Here is a 15,756-nt window from a genome sequence, read left to right on the forward strand (position 1 = left end):
AACTGTGTGCTTTATCAGAAAGAGACATAAACAGTTTATAGTGGGGCATAGACATAATTTTGGAAATCAGGCATGCATCTATGGAAAAAGAATATTCTATGACTCGCAGAGACATGGGAAATCAAAACTGGGATTGATAGCCTCCAATTCTACAGTTAATGGTGTCTGCTTTAAGATTTGGTCAGGTCTGGTATGGGTCTTTTTGGCCCTGTTCCCTTTAGTCTACCATGACATCATCTAGTGTAACATGTTTGTATCATCATGAATGGCTTTTCAATGAGTTGTTTCTTGGTTCACATTTGTGGACAAATCCACTAAGGATTTCGTGTCATGTGTCATGAGACTAGATCTCTGTAGTCTTGGGTGAGAACATACTGCCTATGCCTGGGGAAGAGAATAAATATATGTTTAATCCATAAATTGTGTTATTCTGAATACAAGGCCTCAGATTCAATGCCTGTGGGAAAAAAAGTGTTAGACAACTCCACAGGGGGTAAATAGCATGTCAGAAACAACTGGCATTGATGAATCAAGAGGAAACTTCATTCACCAATAAACTTATAAAGAAATGTGCACACAGATGAGCCTTGAATATATGTTCTGGACCCTGAAGACTTCACCTTATCATGCTTACAGATGGTAGATACTTTGTTAATATGCTGTTCTCTTCCATTTTTATCTCCTGCCTTCTGCAGCTTCCAATTCGTCTGTGCTCCTACAGCAGCAGCGAGTGCTTAGTCAGAATAGACTACCATTTATATGGTAAAGGAGATGTGGTGATCGCTGGATTTTTCCCTGCTTTTGCTGTCTATCCACACAAAACAACTCACGGGAACATGATTACATTTAACAGAGATATTATGGTTGAGTAAGTCATTTATGCATTTATTCCTTTTCAACTTTTGACATTCATATGCCGTGGGGAAAGTACACCTTCAAAGATCATTATTCCAAGTCGATACCCCACTAAGCCGTTTCCTTTCTTCCATTCCTAGATCTTTCTGCAGTGCTGTCTTCTTAGTGACTCTTCTGGTACTTTTATGGGTAAAGAAGGTTTGGAGTTTTTATTCATTTTCTTTTCCACGGTAGACAATGGAAATTTCCCTATATTCTCAGCCATGCCTATAATTCCACAGGGTTTGCATGTTTTCAGTGTTAGCTATGTGAGGAAAATATTATATAATAGAAGATAGATACAGTATTTGAAGGAATTCTTAAGTCTAGATGTGCTCTTGTGTAAAGAGATAATGCTACTGAGGTTAGTGACCACAGATTTCCTTCTGTGAGACTGGAGTGACAAATAATATGTGTTTGCTGATGATAATTTAGGGACAGGAATGCCAGAATTAGACATGAGAAGTACTCTCTGCTATAGAAATACATTCATCTCTCTCAGATTATTTTATCTGAATTTCAATTTTTGTATTCTCTGTAACTCACCATGTTTATCTGTCTGCAACATTTTAGAGATAGATAAATAGATATAGATCCCCAATGTGTATTTGTTTGTATGTGAGTGTGTTTCTGAACACACATTCTTTGTGATGAGGTCTCCGAAAGATGTTTCTAGGCATTCTAAACAGTGCAAGATTAAAACAAAGTGTAAGGCAAGTCTGTTTGAGTTTCCTAGGTCCTGCCAAAGAGAAACATTCATGCATGTTAGTTTTTAAAGGAAGTCAGGTATATCCATAGCTGTAGGTAACCACACAATAAGTATCTGAAAATAAGAAGTGCACATGGTACTCAGGTCTGAACTCAAGAGGGAACATGGAAATACATTTTCAGGAGTGGCTGAAGACAATGGGCAGAAAATCACCTATAATAAACATAAGATTGAGAATGGATTATTGTCAATGTGGCATTACTGTGTCTGCTAAAAGGTGGCTGTGGAAAAAGTAAGCAATTCAACAGTGGAAGAGAAAAAAGTTTAAGTTGAGATGTCTTTAGACTTTAAAGATATTGTAATAGGCTTAGTCTCAAATGGACATCCTGAAGGCAGCATGGGAAATTTAAAAATAGGTATCTAAACAAAACATTCTCTGGAAGAGTCAGCTGGACATAGGGATCATTGCTTACTTCAAGTAGGATTGCAAGTCCGTATGGTCTACCAGATGTTTACACCTTGCATGCTACAAAAAAAATGTTCTTCTTTACAGCAGATGGTATCTCCTCTTGTGCTTTCTAATCTCAGCAGTTCGGCACTACTGTGCATCAGCTTGAGTCCCTCTTCAGGTGGTGGCCTATTTCTACAAAGATCACCCTTGTAATTACATGAGCTCAGTGTGGCTTGCTTGTCTACCATGTACAAGAAGAGAGGGCTGTGTAAGATTTAATATCTTTTGAAGTAAGAGATAAAACTAAAATTAACTTCCAACTATATAAACTATAAACAAGTAACATATTTGATAAAGACAACACATTTCCAAATACACATTTCATAGAATGTGGGGCACCTGCAAGTATATACTCTTCAAGGTTCACTTATGATTTCATACTCTTCATAATGTTTATCACTTATATAGAAAGGAATGTATATGTAATTTGAAAGAGGAATTGATCTGTCTGTCTTACTTCAGTTAACTATCCTCATCTTCTAATAGTATCTGCATAAGGTACCCATCTTAATTGCCCTAGCATCAAAAGATCTTAAGTTGTGCAGCTAGCATTAACTTATATGGCACTAAATTTGTTTGTTCTAATTTTATATTAGGATTTTACTTTCTTGTCAAAATTAGGAAGATGATAAAGAAATAGTTGATAAGTTCAGGATATACAAAGTATATCCTGACTAAAGGAGATTAATTTAGAGGAGTACATGTATGCATACTATGGGATCGTTAAGCATGGTGGTTAACTTCCCTGCAAAGCAATAATGACAGTTTCTCTTACTGTGTTTGGGAGAGGTTTTCTTTCACACCAAATTAAAAATATGGTTGACTTGTTTGCTCAAGTGGCATTTTAGCAGCCATGTGTGTATTTGTATATTAATAACATTAAAAGATTTAAATAGTAGAAGAATATGAAAAGTCTGACTTTAAAGATTTCTTCTTTTTGATGATTTTTCCTTTTTTTCCATTTATCAAATTAAAGGACATAAATATCTGCTTACTGGTTATTTAAAAACATTTAATAATGAATGGTTTATTTTCAATATTTATGGTATTTCATGTTGAAGATATAATATAACATAAATGAGTTGTACAATGTATATTTATTAGTTATCAAAACTATATTTTTCAAGAATGGCATCTTTGCTGTTTTGTTCTAAAAAATATTTTCAGTAATTTCTTTAAGTTTTGCATTGTCATAATCACCACAACTGTTTATGTTCATTTATCATCATGACATCAATATCTGTTTGTGATGTAGAAGATGGTAATTAATACTAAGTGAAATGCATACTAATTAAATTATAGAATTTAAAAAATGTTCCCTTCAACGTTAATCATACTAATTGTACATCTTATAACAAAACATATGCCATCAAAACAAAGTATCTTGCTGGGCATCATGGTGGCTCACGCTTTTAATCCAGGCATTTCTGAGACACAGACCTATGGTTTTCTTTTCTTTTCTTTGTGTTATAAAGTGAACAATTTTACAATTTTTATTAAATATTTTTAAAATATGCATTCATATTATAATACATATATACAATACACTACATATAGCAAAATGACCATAAAAATCAGGAATTACGTATATGTTATATTCATATGTTTTGATTATTTGTATCTGGCAGCCTTGAAGAAAACATCTTTCCTATCTTGGTGAGTCTAACATTCTGAATGTAAAATTAATAATATCTAGCATCTCATCATTATCAACTTATACATTGATCTCTAATAAAACATCTTAACCCTTAAGCAACTAAGCTTAATTGTCAAACTAAACTATCAGGTCTTCAACTCCATCAGAGGCTTGAGAATGAATAAATTAATTATCTGAGTATACACAGAGTCCAGCTTAGTAACTTCCCCCAAAGAGAAGATGACAGAGATGGTTTGCTGCCTAAGCAGTCATCCAAAGTTCTCTACAACATTGGAGCATCATCAGCAACTCTTGGGCCCAATATATCTGCACCACAAATATTTGTGAGGAAGGAAATATTGAGGGCTTCTTTACCCAGTCTTGGCTGAGTTTGGCTATTGATTGCCTGCATCCAAGCTTGCCCACTTTTAGGAAGAATTCTGTCTGTGGTAGAAATGAGGACATTTTGCATAGTGCCGTGTTTGACAGGTAGATATGATTTTATAGACCTATGTTCTCCAGGCAAGTATGGTCTACAGAGAAATTCTGGAATATCCAAATAAGTATACTGAATACTCTTTTAGATATATCTTTTTAGATTCTCTTAAGTGCCAAAAATACTTTATAAATATAACTAGTAAGACAACACAGTTTGTAAAGAACTTTTGCTGAAAATTCATATATAATACACTTCATGGAGGATATGAATCTCTTTTGAGTTTCCCATAGTATGTTTGTGTCTTGGTTCTCAGAACATCAAAATGCAAAGCTCTAAGACTGTATGATCACTGAGACCCACTGTCGTATATAGTTTTGCCTTTCTGTGTACTTAGTGTGTAGTAAATATAAAGGAGTCCTTATTTACATCACCTTGTTTCTATAGATATAAAAACGGTTTTAAATTAATATGTTTTGTGTTAAATTTGCCTGTTCAGGATTTCAAGCATCATAGTCCATTGGTTATTAAAAAAGAAGGGTTCTGAGACAGAATGTTCATATTTTGAACAAAAATTTTAATTACTGTTCTATCTAAGTTGGTCATGGAAGGATCCTGAGTGCATAACTGGCAAACAATGCTTTCTATAAACATGTCATCAATATAGAGGTTTTCAAGTGCAAAAGGTGTTTTAAAGGCAGTGATATAACTGACTTATCTAACTTTAGAGTTTCTCTATTTAGTTTATTTCATATTACCCTTCTATTGCTGAAAGTGAGGTATTGAAATCACCACCATCTCTACAGCAGGGTTGATCTGCTTTTAAATTGAAACTGTTTCACTATTGAAGATGGGTACTGATGTGTTTGATGTGTGAAAGAGAGAGAAACATGTTTTTTGTTTAGATCACAAGTGGGGGATGAGAAAAAGACTTATGAGAGAGCAGGTAATGTTTATCCCCTTAGAAGGCGAACCACCACGTGGAGGAGATTGGTTGTTAACCAGCTGAAAAACATCCTTGAACAAATTCTGAGAAGAGATATAAACGTGAGCCAAAAACAAGAGGCGGGGCCTTTGGAGACTTGGAATAGTTTTGGCTGTTCATTGCTCGACTTTGAGATACTCCTCAATAGAACCGTTTGAGGGAAGGCTTCAGGGATCCTGGCTCTGGCTGAGGTTCTAGCTTCCGGTTGCTCCAGCTTCCATCAGAAGAAATCCTGCTGATTATGCCATAAGAATTGTTCCTTGGATCTGATATCCTTATAATTTCATTATTGTATTCTCTAACCTCCTTTTCCTATTGTTTAGGATGCTCAGGTTATAAGTGAGGTACTCTCAGTTAATAAGTTTGTAATAAAATATATTTCTTTAAAAAATTGAGCCTACACATGTGTACATGTTTAAGATTGTAATAACCTGTTGTTGGATTTTTCCTTTAATGAATATGAAGTATGCTTTTCAGAATAAGTTTTGTTTGATTCTATTTTGTTACATCTTAGCATAGCTGTGCTTCCTTAGATTTTTTTGTCTTATTTTTTCAACATCCCTATCTCAGCTTTCTCTCCTTCCACTCCTCTTAGCCCTATCTCCATTCTACCTTCCACCACTGCTTCCTCACCTCACTACCTTCTCCACCTGATCCACATCTCCATTTCCCTTCAGAAAAGAGCAGGGCTCTCTGGGATATCAGCCAAACACATCAGAAGGAGCTACAATAAGACTAGGTGCAAACACTCATATTAATGGTGGGTGAGACAACCCAGTAGGAGGAAAAGGGTCTCAGGTACAGGTGAAAGACTCAAAATCATCACCACCACACCATCACTCTTAGTAGTCCCACAGAAAAAGTTAACAACCCTAACATTTATGCAAATGACCTAATGCAGATAAATGTAGAATGCATGGTTGCTGTTTCTATCTTGGTAAGCCCCTATGATCTCTGCTTATTTAATTCTGAGAATCAGGTTCTCCTGGTGTTCTTAACTCCTCTGGCTCCAATAATTCTTCCTCCATCTCTTCACATGGTTTGTAAAGCTCCAAGGAGAGGAACTTGACCATGATCTCCAAGTTGGGCTCTCTCATCCTGTTTGGCTATGGCTCTCTGCATCTGCTTCCATCAGCTGTCAGCGGAGATCTCTCTGATGACAATTGAGCTAGACACTGATCTATGAGTGTAGCAAAATATCATTAGGAATCATTTTATTAATTTTTTTTCTATCCTGTGTCTCTGGCATATCCAGACTCTGTTTGCTGGTCATCCTTAGGCATGGGCTCCTTCTCTGGTGTGGACCTCATATTGACCAGTCATTTGTTGGTCTCTCCCACAAGTTAAGCCTCTCCATTGACTCAGCACATAGGATAGGATAGGATAGGATAGGATAGGATAGGATAGGATAAATTGTATATGGAACGTTTTGTGGCATTGGTGTCCATGACCTAACCCTGGAATATTTGCCTCATTACAAACTCCATAGCATCTTAACTAGGACTCCTCACTAAGATCACCTTTTTACAACCCTGTAAGTTTCTATTGCACTGTTTCCACATTGCTCTCCAAGCGTCTACCAATTCAAGCCATCTCTCCCCCATCCCTCTCATACTCCTATGTGACCAAGCCTATTTCCATCATCACACTCCCATAGTCCATCCACAAAATCTATCTATTTTCACTTCCAAGGGAGATGCATGCATCCACCCAAGAGCCCTCCTTGTTAGTTAGCTTTTCTGGGTCTACAGATTTTACCATGATTATCATTTACTTACCAACTGCTATCTACTTATACATGCAAACATATCATGTTTGTCTTTCTGTGTTTAAATAGGCTCCTAGACATGATTTTTTTCTAGTTCACTCCATTTGCCTAGAATTTTCATAATGTCATTTTTAACATATGACTATATGAATATATTCCATTTTCTTTATCCATTCTCAAGTTGAGGGACATCCAGTTTGTTTCCAGGTTCTAGCTGTTATGAATAAAGCCACTATGAACCTAGTTGAGCAAGTGCCCTTGTGGTAGGATGTAGCATCCTTTGGGCATATTTCAAAGAGTAGTATAGCTGGAACATGAAGTAATTCAATCCCCTGTTTTCTAGGGAATTGACATACTTACTTCCATAGTGGCTGTACAAGTTTGAATTCCCAACAAAAATGGAGGAACATTCCCCTTGCTCCACATGAGCATGAGAAATTCCCTTGTTTTTTTTTTTTTTTTTGTTTCTTTGTTTGTTTTTTGTTTTTTTGACATGATCATTCTGATGAGGAGAACTTGGAAACACAGAGATATTTTGATTTGCATTTTCCTGATGGCTAAGGATGGTGAGTCTTATAGTGTTTCTTTGCGATTTGACTTTCCTCTTTTGAAAATTATCAGTTTAGACCTGTCCACATCATTTAGTTAGATTATTTTGTTTGTTGATATCTAGTTTCTTGAGTTCCTTATATATTTTGAGTATTAGCATCTTGTCAGATCAGCGTGGTGAAAATCTTTCCAATTCTGTAAGGCTGCTGTTTTATCTTATTGACGGTGTCCTTTGCCAAACAGAAGCTTTTCAATTACATGAAGTCCCATATGTTAATTCTTAACCTTGGTGCTAGTGCTATCTATCAGTGTTCTGTTCATAAAATCATCTCCTGGTGTGGGAGTAACTTTTATTCTTCCCACATTAACCAACACATTAAATTATTAAGTCAGTAGAAATTTTTAGCCAAATAGTTCCTGAAGGACAGACATAAAGCTTATGGTTTATTTTTAAGCTGCAAGCACTATGCTGGCCAGAATCTGAGCTATTCTAATCCTAATATCCTTAAAACCCACATGTAAACCAATCCTTTGCCAGTCTGATTATTCCCCAGAGTCAATTCTGTCCTGTTCTGCAGGATGTATCAAATAGGTTCACTAAAAGAGGAAGTGCAAGTGAAAGAAAAGAAACAGAGACACAGTGAATATGGAGCCAAGTCAAGCAGTCCTGATCAAGGCTCAATTTTATTGCATACAAGGCAGGTATTATATAGCAAAGACACACAAGCAACTGGATGGACTCATTTCCTCCCTAGGCCCTCTAGGCAGGCTGAAAAGAATGCAATATCTGGGAATAGCTCTCTGCCTGATCTCCTTTGTTTCTTTACCAACACAAATATTAGCAACTCAAAAATCCAATATGCAGCACAGAGGATCCTCTCAGCAGGGGCCGATAAATGAAAGATTGCAGCATGTGGCATAGCAATTCAGGTAGAAGTGTAGGATCTATTCACCTTAGCGACAGGCTGAGGGCAGTTTACAGCCTTGGACATGATTCTCTTCTCTCAGTCTCTTTTTTCAGCCACCTGGTCCAGCATCCTCTTCATGCTTTTTTCTCCGGAAACTCCTCCTTTCAACATCCTGTCCCTCTGCTCAGCTGATTGGCAAAGCCGCTTTTTATTGGGAACTGCTCCACCCAATCAAGGCATTCCCAGACACTTCCTCTTTTTAGTTTAATAAAAGACCAACCTTTAACTATACATTATGTTAATACACATATATGCTGTAAACTACATACAGCAAGAAGAACCACAAAACAATCAGGAATTAGATAAACGTTACATACATAGCATTTTGCTTATTTGCATTTGGCAACCATGAAGAAAACGTCTTTCCTGTCTTGGTGAGACTACAATTCTGAATGTAAGTCAATCTCTATTAAAGTTTATATCTATCAACCTAAAATATTTATATAGGTCTACAAGTATCTTTACTCCTAAAGAACTAAGCATACTTTTAAAACTATCTGGTCTTCAGCCCCATCAGAGACTTGAGAAGGAATACATTTAATTACCTGAGTAAACAGGAAGTTCAGGTTAGCAGCTTCCAAAGTGAAAAAATGAAAGAGACGGTTTTCTGCTTGAACAAACACCCGAAATCTCCCTAACATTGTAGCATCATCTCTAGCCTTCTGGCCCAATATATTTGACAGACATATTTGTGAAGCAGGAACTATCCAGGCCTCCTTACAATATCTTGGTGGAGTTTGGCTGTTGATTCTGCATGCATCCAACTTTTCCATTTTAAGTAGAATTCTGTCTGTGGTAGCTACAAGGACATTTTGTCCAGTGGCTCTTTTGACAAATTTGAAGCCATCTCCATAAGGAGGTTCTTCGATGCTCATCATCTTCTCTCAGGTAGGAAGGGTGTTGCCAGGAGGTAAACTGTCTTATCTTCAAAGAATCTTTAAAATAATAAAAACAACTTTAAATGCCATATTCCGTATGTCTCTGAAGATTTTTAAAACCTTATCTATCTATAGAATTATATCTGTCTGTTAACCTACGATGTAGATTCCTACACTTGACATGATCATGAGCTGATCAACTAACAATTGGCTTGTATCACTTAATTATTCTAATTACCCTAAACAGCCTGCAATAGCACTATCAGTGTATTGGAAGTAAACCATGTATTAATGGAGATATATGGGTACAAAACCTCATATTAGAGCAGAAATATAATATGTGAAGAGTATTAATTTTTAATTCTATTTCAATGTATGAAAATTAAATTTATTTTGTATCAATATACAAAATTCTATATCAATTAATTGAAATAACCTTTCTTGTGAGTAACAATTAAGGCCATAATTTGAGGAGTAGATTCAATAATCTACTTTTTGTCCTGTCATCCCTATATATTTCTATATATCGCTTTCTTTCTTTTCAGCCCCTATCTCCATACCTAAGAAAGAAAGATAAAGGAAAAGAGAGAAATCTCTAAGTCTAGCCTTGTTTTCACTATGAATAAGACCAATAATAAATAATCACCAACTCCCAATGACAATAACATCTATAGCCCAAGAAAGCAACCAAAAATCGACCCACACCAACCCCTTAAGGGAAATGGGGCATTTTTCTCTTTAAGTTTCTTCTGACTTATTTGGGACCAACAGTACAACCAACAAAAGGCTAATATACACATGGTATATACTCACTTGTTACTGAACATTAGCCCAACATGGATGTCCTCTAAGAGTCTGCACTCTGAAGTAAAGATAAGGCTACATTGCTGAAGATAACAACTATAGGACTTACTGAGCATGGAAAAGTTGAGCTGAAGCCTTTACACCTATGGACTAGTATTCATGGCACTGGAAGGTACTCTGCATTCTATGAAAGGAGAAAGATAAGTAGCAGCCCAGCTACATGTACTCTAATCAACATTAGTTCCCTGCCTACAAGATGCCAGTGTGCAATAATAAAAGATTGTCACAAAGCATGTGGGATAAACCAAGCAATATCTGATTGGATTTAAGGACTACTCCATGAGATGGAACCCAGCACTGCTGGGTTGCCAAGAACCTGAAAATAGATAGGCCATGGACCTACAGGACATCCAAATACTATTGTTCTTCTAAAGTAATATAGAAATAAAATTACTTCTTCAGGCATTCTTCTATATTCATATATCATTGTCTCACTCAGCCATCATCAGAGAAGTTCCTTGCAGCATTATCACACTCACTTCAAAATGGAATATACCCATAAAACTCATTTAGGGCTCAGGGAATGCTGCAGAAAAGGAGGGTAGAAAAAATGTAAGAGCCATAGAAGTTGGAAGATACTAAGGAAGCAGAGCCTTCTAAGTATAGCAAGGTTGGCACACAAATGAACTCACAGGCACTGTGGAAGCCTGAGCAGGGCCTGCACCTGTCTAAGATAGATGGTTTGCCACTGCTGAGAGGAGAAGTGGACACAAGCTTCTTTCTTTAATTGGGGAGCTCTCTCCAAGCTGTCACAAGCTTTCTTCTCTAACCCAGTGGCAATTACAAGAATTAGTCTTCAGCAAGGCAATCTTCTTGGGTATACAGACTATTCTTAAGGCGAGTCCTATGCCAAGTAGTAGATGGAAAACAAGATAACAAAATCAACAATGTTTGGGAAGTTAACACTGTATAATATTATGGTTTGTTTGTTTGTTATGATTTTCTGTATATGAACACATGTGTCTATGCACCTATTACCATTTTTTTATAAAACAGTGTTTGCTGCTCAGTTCCTCTGTAAATCCAGATATCACAGAAATAACTGTGATTCTTTATATTTGTTTAATAATAAGCTTCACAAGACAAGAGCTGAGCAGTTATTTATTCTGAACTCTCTAAACTAATCCTATTTCCTCTCAGTGATACTTGCACTTTATAGCTTTCATAATCCAGCTCCCCTATCCTGCTGTGGCTGAATTTCCTGACTGAATCCCCTGCTTTCTAATCTAAATCCTCCTTCCCTGGCTGGCAAGAGGTCCAGCCCTATTTTCTCCCTTGCTCACTGATTAGATGTAAGCTGCTTTATTGAGACATTAAGGGACAATTGGGGAATAGAGATTATAGAATATTCATAAGAGAGGTTCTCAGAACATGAATTGCAACCAGATATGGGGGATACAGAAATCAGTATTTGAATTATACAATAACATGATGCTTCATTCATTTCCATGTATCTCTGGGTTTCCTGTCCATTTTCTTTGCCCTTTTTATTCTGTTTATTTTTTCTTTGATTCTTTGTTATGTTTTTTGTTGTTTTTTTTTTGGTTCCTTTGTTTGTTTGTTTTCTCTTTTTCTGAACTGTTTGTTTTTAATTTACTTATTGTACATAGATAACTTTCTAATACCAGAGAGAAAGAAAGAATGTAGACTTTGCATAAGAGGGTATTTGACCAAGACCTGGGAGAAGTTGGTGGAGTATAATTACAATACATTGTGTAATAACCAATGTATTCAACTTAAAAAAAGAAAAATAACACTGCTCTTCTAATTTCAGAAAATACTAGAAATAAAGTTAAACATGGATTTTTAAAAGCAGGAGCATTCAAACTAATAAAGCCATTGTAGTAAGCTTTCACATATATTATGTCTTTGTGGTACAGATCTTCCTCCTAAATATTGTTCTACCTTCTATCCAGGTATAAGTTGAAGAACTACCAATGTATTTTGGCCATGATGTTTACGATTGAAAAGATCAACAGCAACCCTTACATTTTACCCAACACATCCCTAGGATTTGAAGTACATAATGTTCCACATGCTCAAAGGAACACTCTGAGCAGTGTTTTTGCCTCACTTTCAGGGCATGGTCATACCATTCCTAACTACAGATATGTAAAAGAGAGCAATTCTGCTGCTGTACTTACAGGACCATCTTCGGCAATGTCTGAATACATGGGGACACTGCTGGATCTATACAAGTTTCCACAGGTGAGAGGAGGTGATGGTATAGGACTTCATGGCAGCCCTACTTGATGACATTTTAGGTGGTTGTGACAGAAAAAAATGGAAACTATAATCACTCTTCATGGATAGGAAAATGATCCAGACAGTTGATGGTATATCTATATATTATGTAGCATAGAATAGAGAGCAAAGGGAAAGTAGAGTAGACAGAACACTACTGAACCTCTGAATGCTTTCTGTACTTTTCTGGAACACTCATAGGAAGGTAGATTTTTACTTTCAAAGAATTGTCCTAAAAGCTTCAAACCATTGGTGTAGAATATAGTTTTATTTTGTGACTATGTTCTTTTTTATTGTTCTTTCTCCACAGCTTACTTTTGGGTCTTTTGATAGCACCCTGAGTGAACAAAGACGGTTTTCTTCTCTGTACCAGGTGGCCCCTAAGGACACATCTCTGACACTTGGCATTGTATCTTTGATGCTTCACTTCCAATGGTTCTGGGTGGGGCTCTTCATCACAGATGATCGCAAAGGTGCCCAGACTCTCTCAGATTTGAGAAGCAAGATGGATAAAAATGAAATAAAATGGATAAAAAAATGGATAAAAATGAAATCTGCATAGCATTTGTGGAAATGACCCTAGTCAGCAGGGGCTCATATCTTACCAAACCCTGGAAAAATCAGGTTCAGATCCTGGATTCATCAGCAAATGTGATTATTATTTATGGGGACTCTGACTCTCTGTTAAGCTTAATAGTGAATATAAAACAGAAGTTACTTATATGGAAAGTCTGGGTCCTGAACTCACACTGGGATCTTTCAAAATTTGATGAATATTTCATATTAGATTCACTACATGGGGCCCTTATTTTTTCACACCATAATGAGAAAAATATTCATTTTACAGATTTTATACAGACAGCCAATCCTTCCAAATTCCCAGAAGATATTTATCTTCATGTATTGTGGCACTCATTCTTCAACTGCTCATTTTTTAGGAAAGATTGTAAAATTGTGGACAACTGTCTGCCTAATGCCTCCTTGGGATTCTTGCCTAGGAACATCTTTGACATGGCCATGAGTGAGGAGAGTTACAATGTGTACAATGCTGTGTATGCTGTGGCCTACAGTCTGCATGAGATGACTCTCAATCAAGTCCAATTTCCAACTCAAGTAAAAGGAAAAGAGATGGCATTCTCCCCCTGGCAGGTAACATCACTTCAGCTGAATTGGCAACATGACACTCTACAGGTTTATAAATGCACTCAAATTAGGCCATACATATTTTAGATTATTTTGTTGTAAGAAGAAATATGTTGAATTCAATAGAGAGTTATATTACAATGGGCCAAACGATATTTTAAGTGTAAATTTTTCAATATGAAAATTCCAATTACACAAGAGACGAGAGACAGAGAATTATCACAGTGCACCTGAACTCTTCTAAATGCTTATGTTACGGAAATGATCACTCACAAAATCATTCATTTTACAGAGGGAAGCTAAATATTTTCAAATTTTAATTGTATATAACTATATTTTAAAATATGCTGAGAGTTTTCTCCACATATATTTATGATTTAAGAGTGTTTGGTTCTACCTTTTTTAGTTAAACTGATTTGAACATATTAGAAAGACAGTGATGCTCCCATTATCCTTTGGTATCATTTGTTGAAAGCAATTAATATCTATATTAAAGGTGCTTTTCATATCAAGGTTAAAACCAATAAGACCTGATTCTATCTCTGTTATACTTCTCTCGAGGTTGTGTAACATAAGTACATGTACTTCTTTTAGCTTCATTCTTTTATAAAGAACACACAACTCATCAGTCATGCTGGGGACCATGTAGTCATGGATTGGAAAAGGAAATCACATGCAGAGTATGACATTATCAACTTCTGGAATTTCCCAAAAGGTCTTGGGCTAAATGTGAAAGTAGGAACATTTTCTCCAAATGCTCCAGAGGGCCAAAAATTGTCCTTATCTTATCATATGAGACAGTGGGCCACAGGATTGACAGAGGTGAGTTGCATCTCACCTCAGTATTTTCACCAGTATATAAATTTGAAATTTATAGCCAGCAAGCTGTGACCATTGCTTGCTTATACAGGGCCCAATCATAGACACATAATGACCACCAATATGAAGAATTGTCTTATTACCTAATTTTTATGGATGAACTATTTATTTTCCAAGCTTTTGATTTCTTTAATATCATAATACCATACCTTTTCCAGAATGACTTTAATCATTTTCACAGGTCATCTGACAGAGGACTTATTTTTACCCCGGCTTGGAAGGTTTTAATCAATGGTCCATTGACCTTATGATTTGAGGCCCCTGTCAAAACAAAATAGCATGATGGGGGTATGGAGGGGGTGAGATCAGGAGGTGATAAGGAAGGAGCCTGCAGTTGTGATAAAAAGAATTCAAACTGCAGAAAAAGCAAGGAACATATATTGCTAAACCCACTACATGAGAATAACTCTGAGACTGGCTGAGATAATAATGTCTGTGCATAGAAAAAGCTTCATTTTGGTGATAGATTCTCTATGACTCATCATTAGACACTATTCTTAGTACAGCATGAAAGAAAATTTGCAGATATCTTACTTTTGCTCATACAATGAGAAGAGAACCAGACACAATTGCTCTGTACATCTCACACACATGTTACAATTATAATGTTAGCATTGTATAATGCTTGTAAACATTCTATGGCAAATCCCTTAAATACCTGACCATTTGCTATCACTCACTTTATTCTCAGATTCCACGGTCTCTATGCACTGAGAGCTGTCATCTTGGATTCAGGAAAACTCACAAGGAGGGGAAGGCTGCCTGCTGCTTTGACTGCACTCCTTGCCCAGAGAATGAGATTTCCAATGAGACAGGTAATTGTCAGTCATGCAGAAAGCATCCCCACCTATCCATCATCTGTAATGCCTAAGCATATGGAAAACATCTGTAAGTGATCTGAAACCAGCTCTCTTCAGTGAAGATAGTCTTCTTCCTTCCAGATGTTAGAAAATCGCAGGTTATATAATGTTCATTCTTCCCACAGAAATAGTACAAACTTGACATTGAAATTCATACCTGCTTTATATTCTTTAACCAATGTAGATGTGGACATGGCTGCCTACAGAAACCCACTCTAGACCACTAGAGAAGTATGCTTCATTTCAGAATGCATTTTATCTTAGTTTATTTTCTATTGCTATGACAAAGTACTTTGACCAAGAAACTTATAAAAGAAAGCATTTAATTGGTTTACAGTTTTGTACAGTTAGAGTACATGTTGATACCTTGAATGAGACCAGACCCCATATGCTCAAATGTCTGAATACTTGCTCTACAATAGTGGAGGAATT

The 15,756-nt window shown here is 36.3% G+C and overlaps 1 protein-coding gene across 1 annotated transcript in view; it reads left to right on the forward strand.

Annotated features, from left to right (window-relative positions):
- Positions 1–695: 695 nt before the first annotated feature.
- Positions 696–15,756, forward strand: part of LOC311591807 (vomeronasal type-2 receptor 116-like) — a gene marked incomplete at its 5' end in the record, with an annotated part of 19,748 nt that continues 4,687 nt past the window's right edge. Inside the window, 6 exons of the mRNA XM_084803438.1 lie at positions 696–868; positions 12,115–12,406; positions 12,753–12,942; positions 13,290–13,591; positions 14,180–14,407; positions 15,156–15,279. Coding sequence (XP_084659564.1) covers positions 696–868; positions 12,115–12,406; positions 12,753–12,942; positions 13,290–13,591; positions 14,180–14,407; positions 15,156–15,279 — 1,309 coding nt within the window. The remainder of the gene's footprint in view (positions 869–12,114; positions 12,407–12,752; positions 12,943–13,289; positions 13,592–14,179; positions 14,408–15,155; positions 15,280–15,756) is intronic.

This window comes from Acomys minous (assembly GCF_964271855.1).
Source record: "Acomys minous genome assembly, contig: scaffold_68, whole genome shotgun sequence".
In the NCBI taxonomy this organism is placed as follows: Eukaryota; Metazoa; Chordata; class Mammalia; order Rodentia; family Muridae; genus Acomys; species Acomys minous.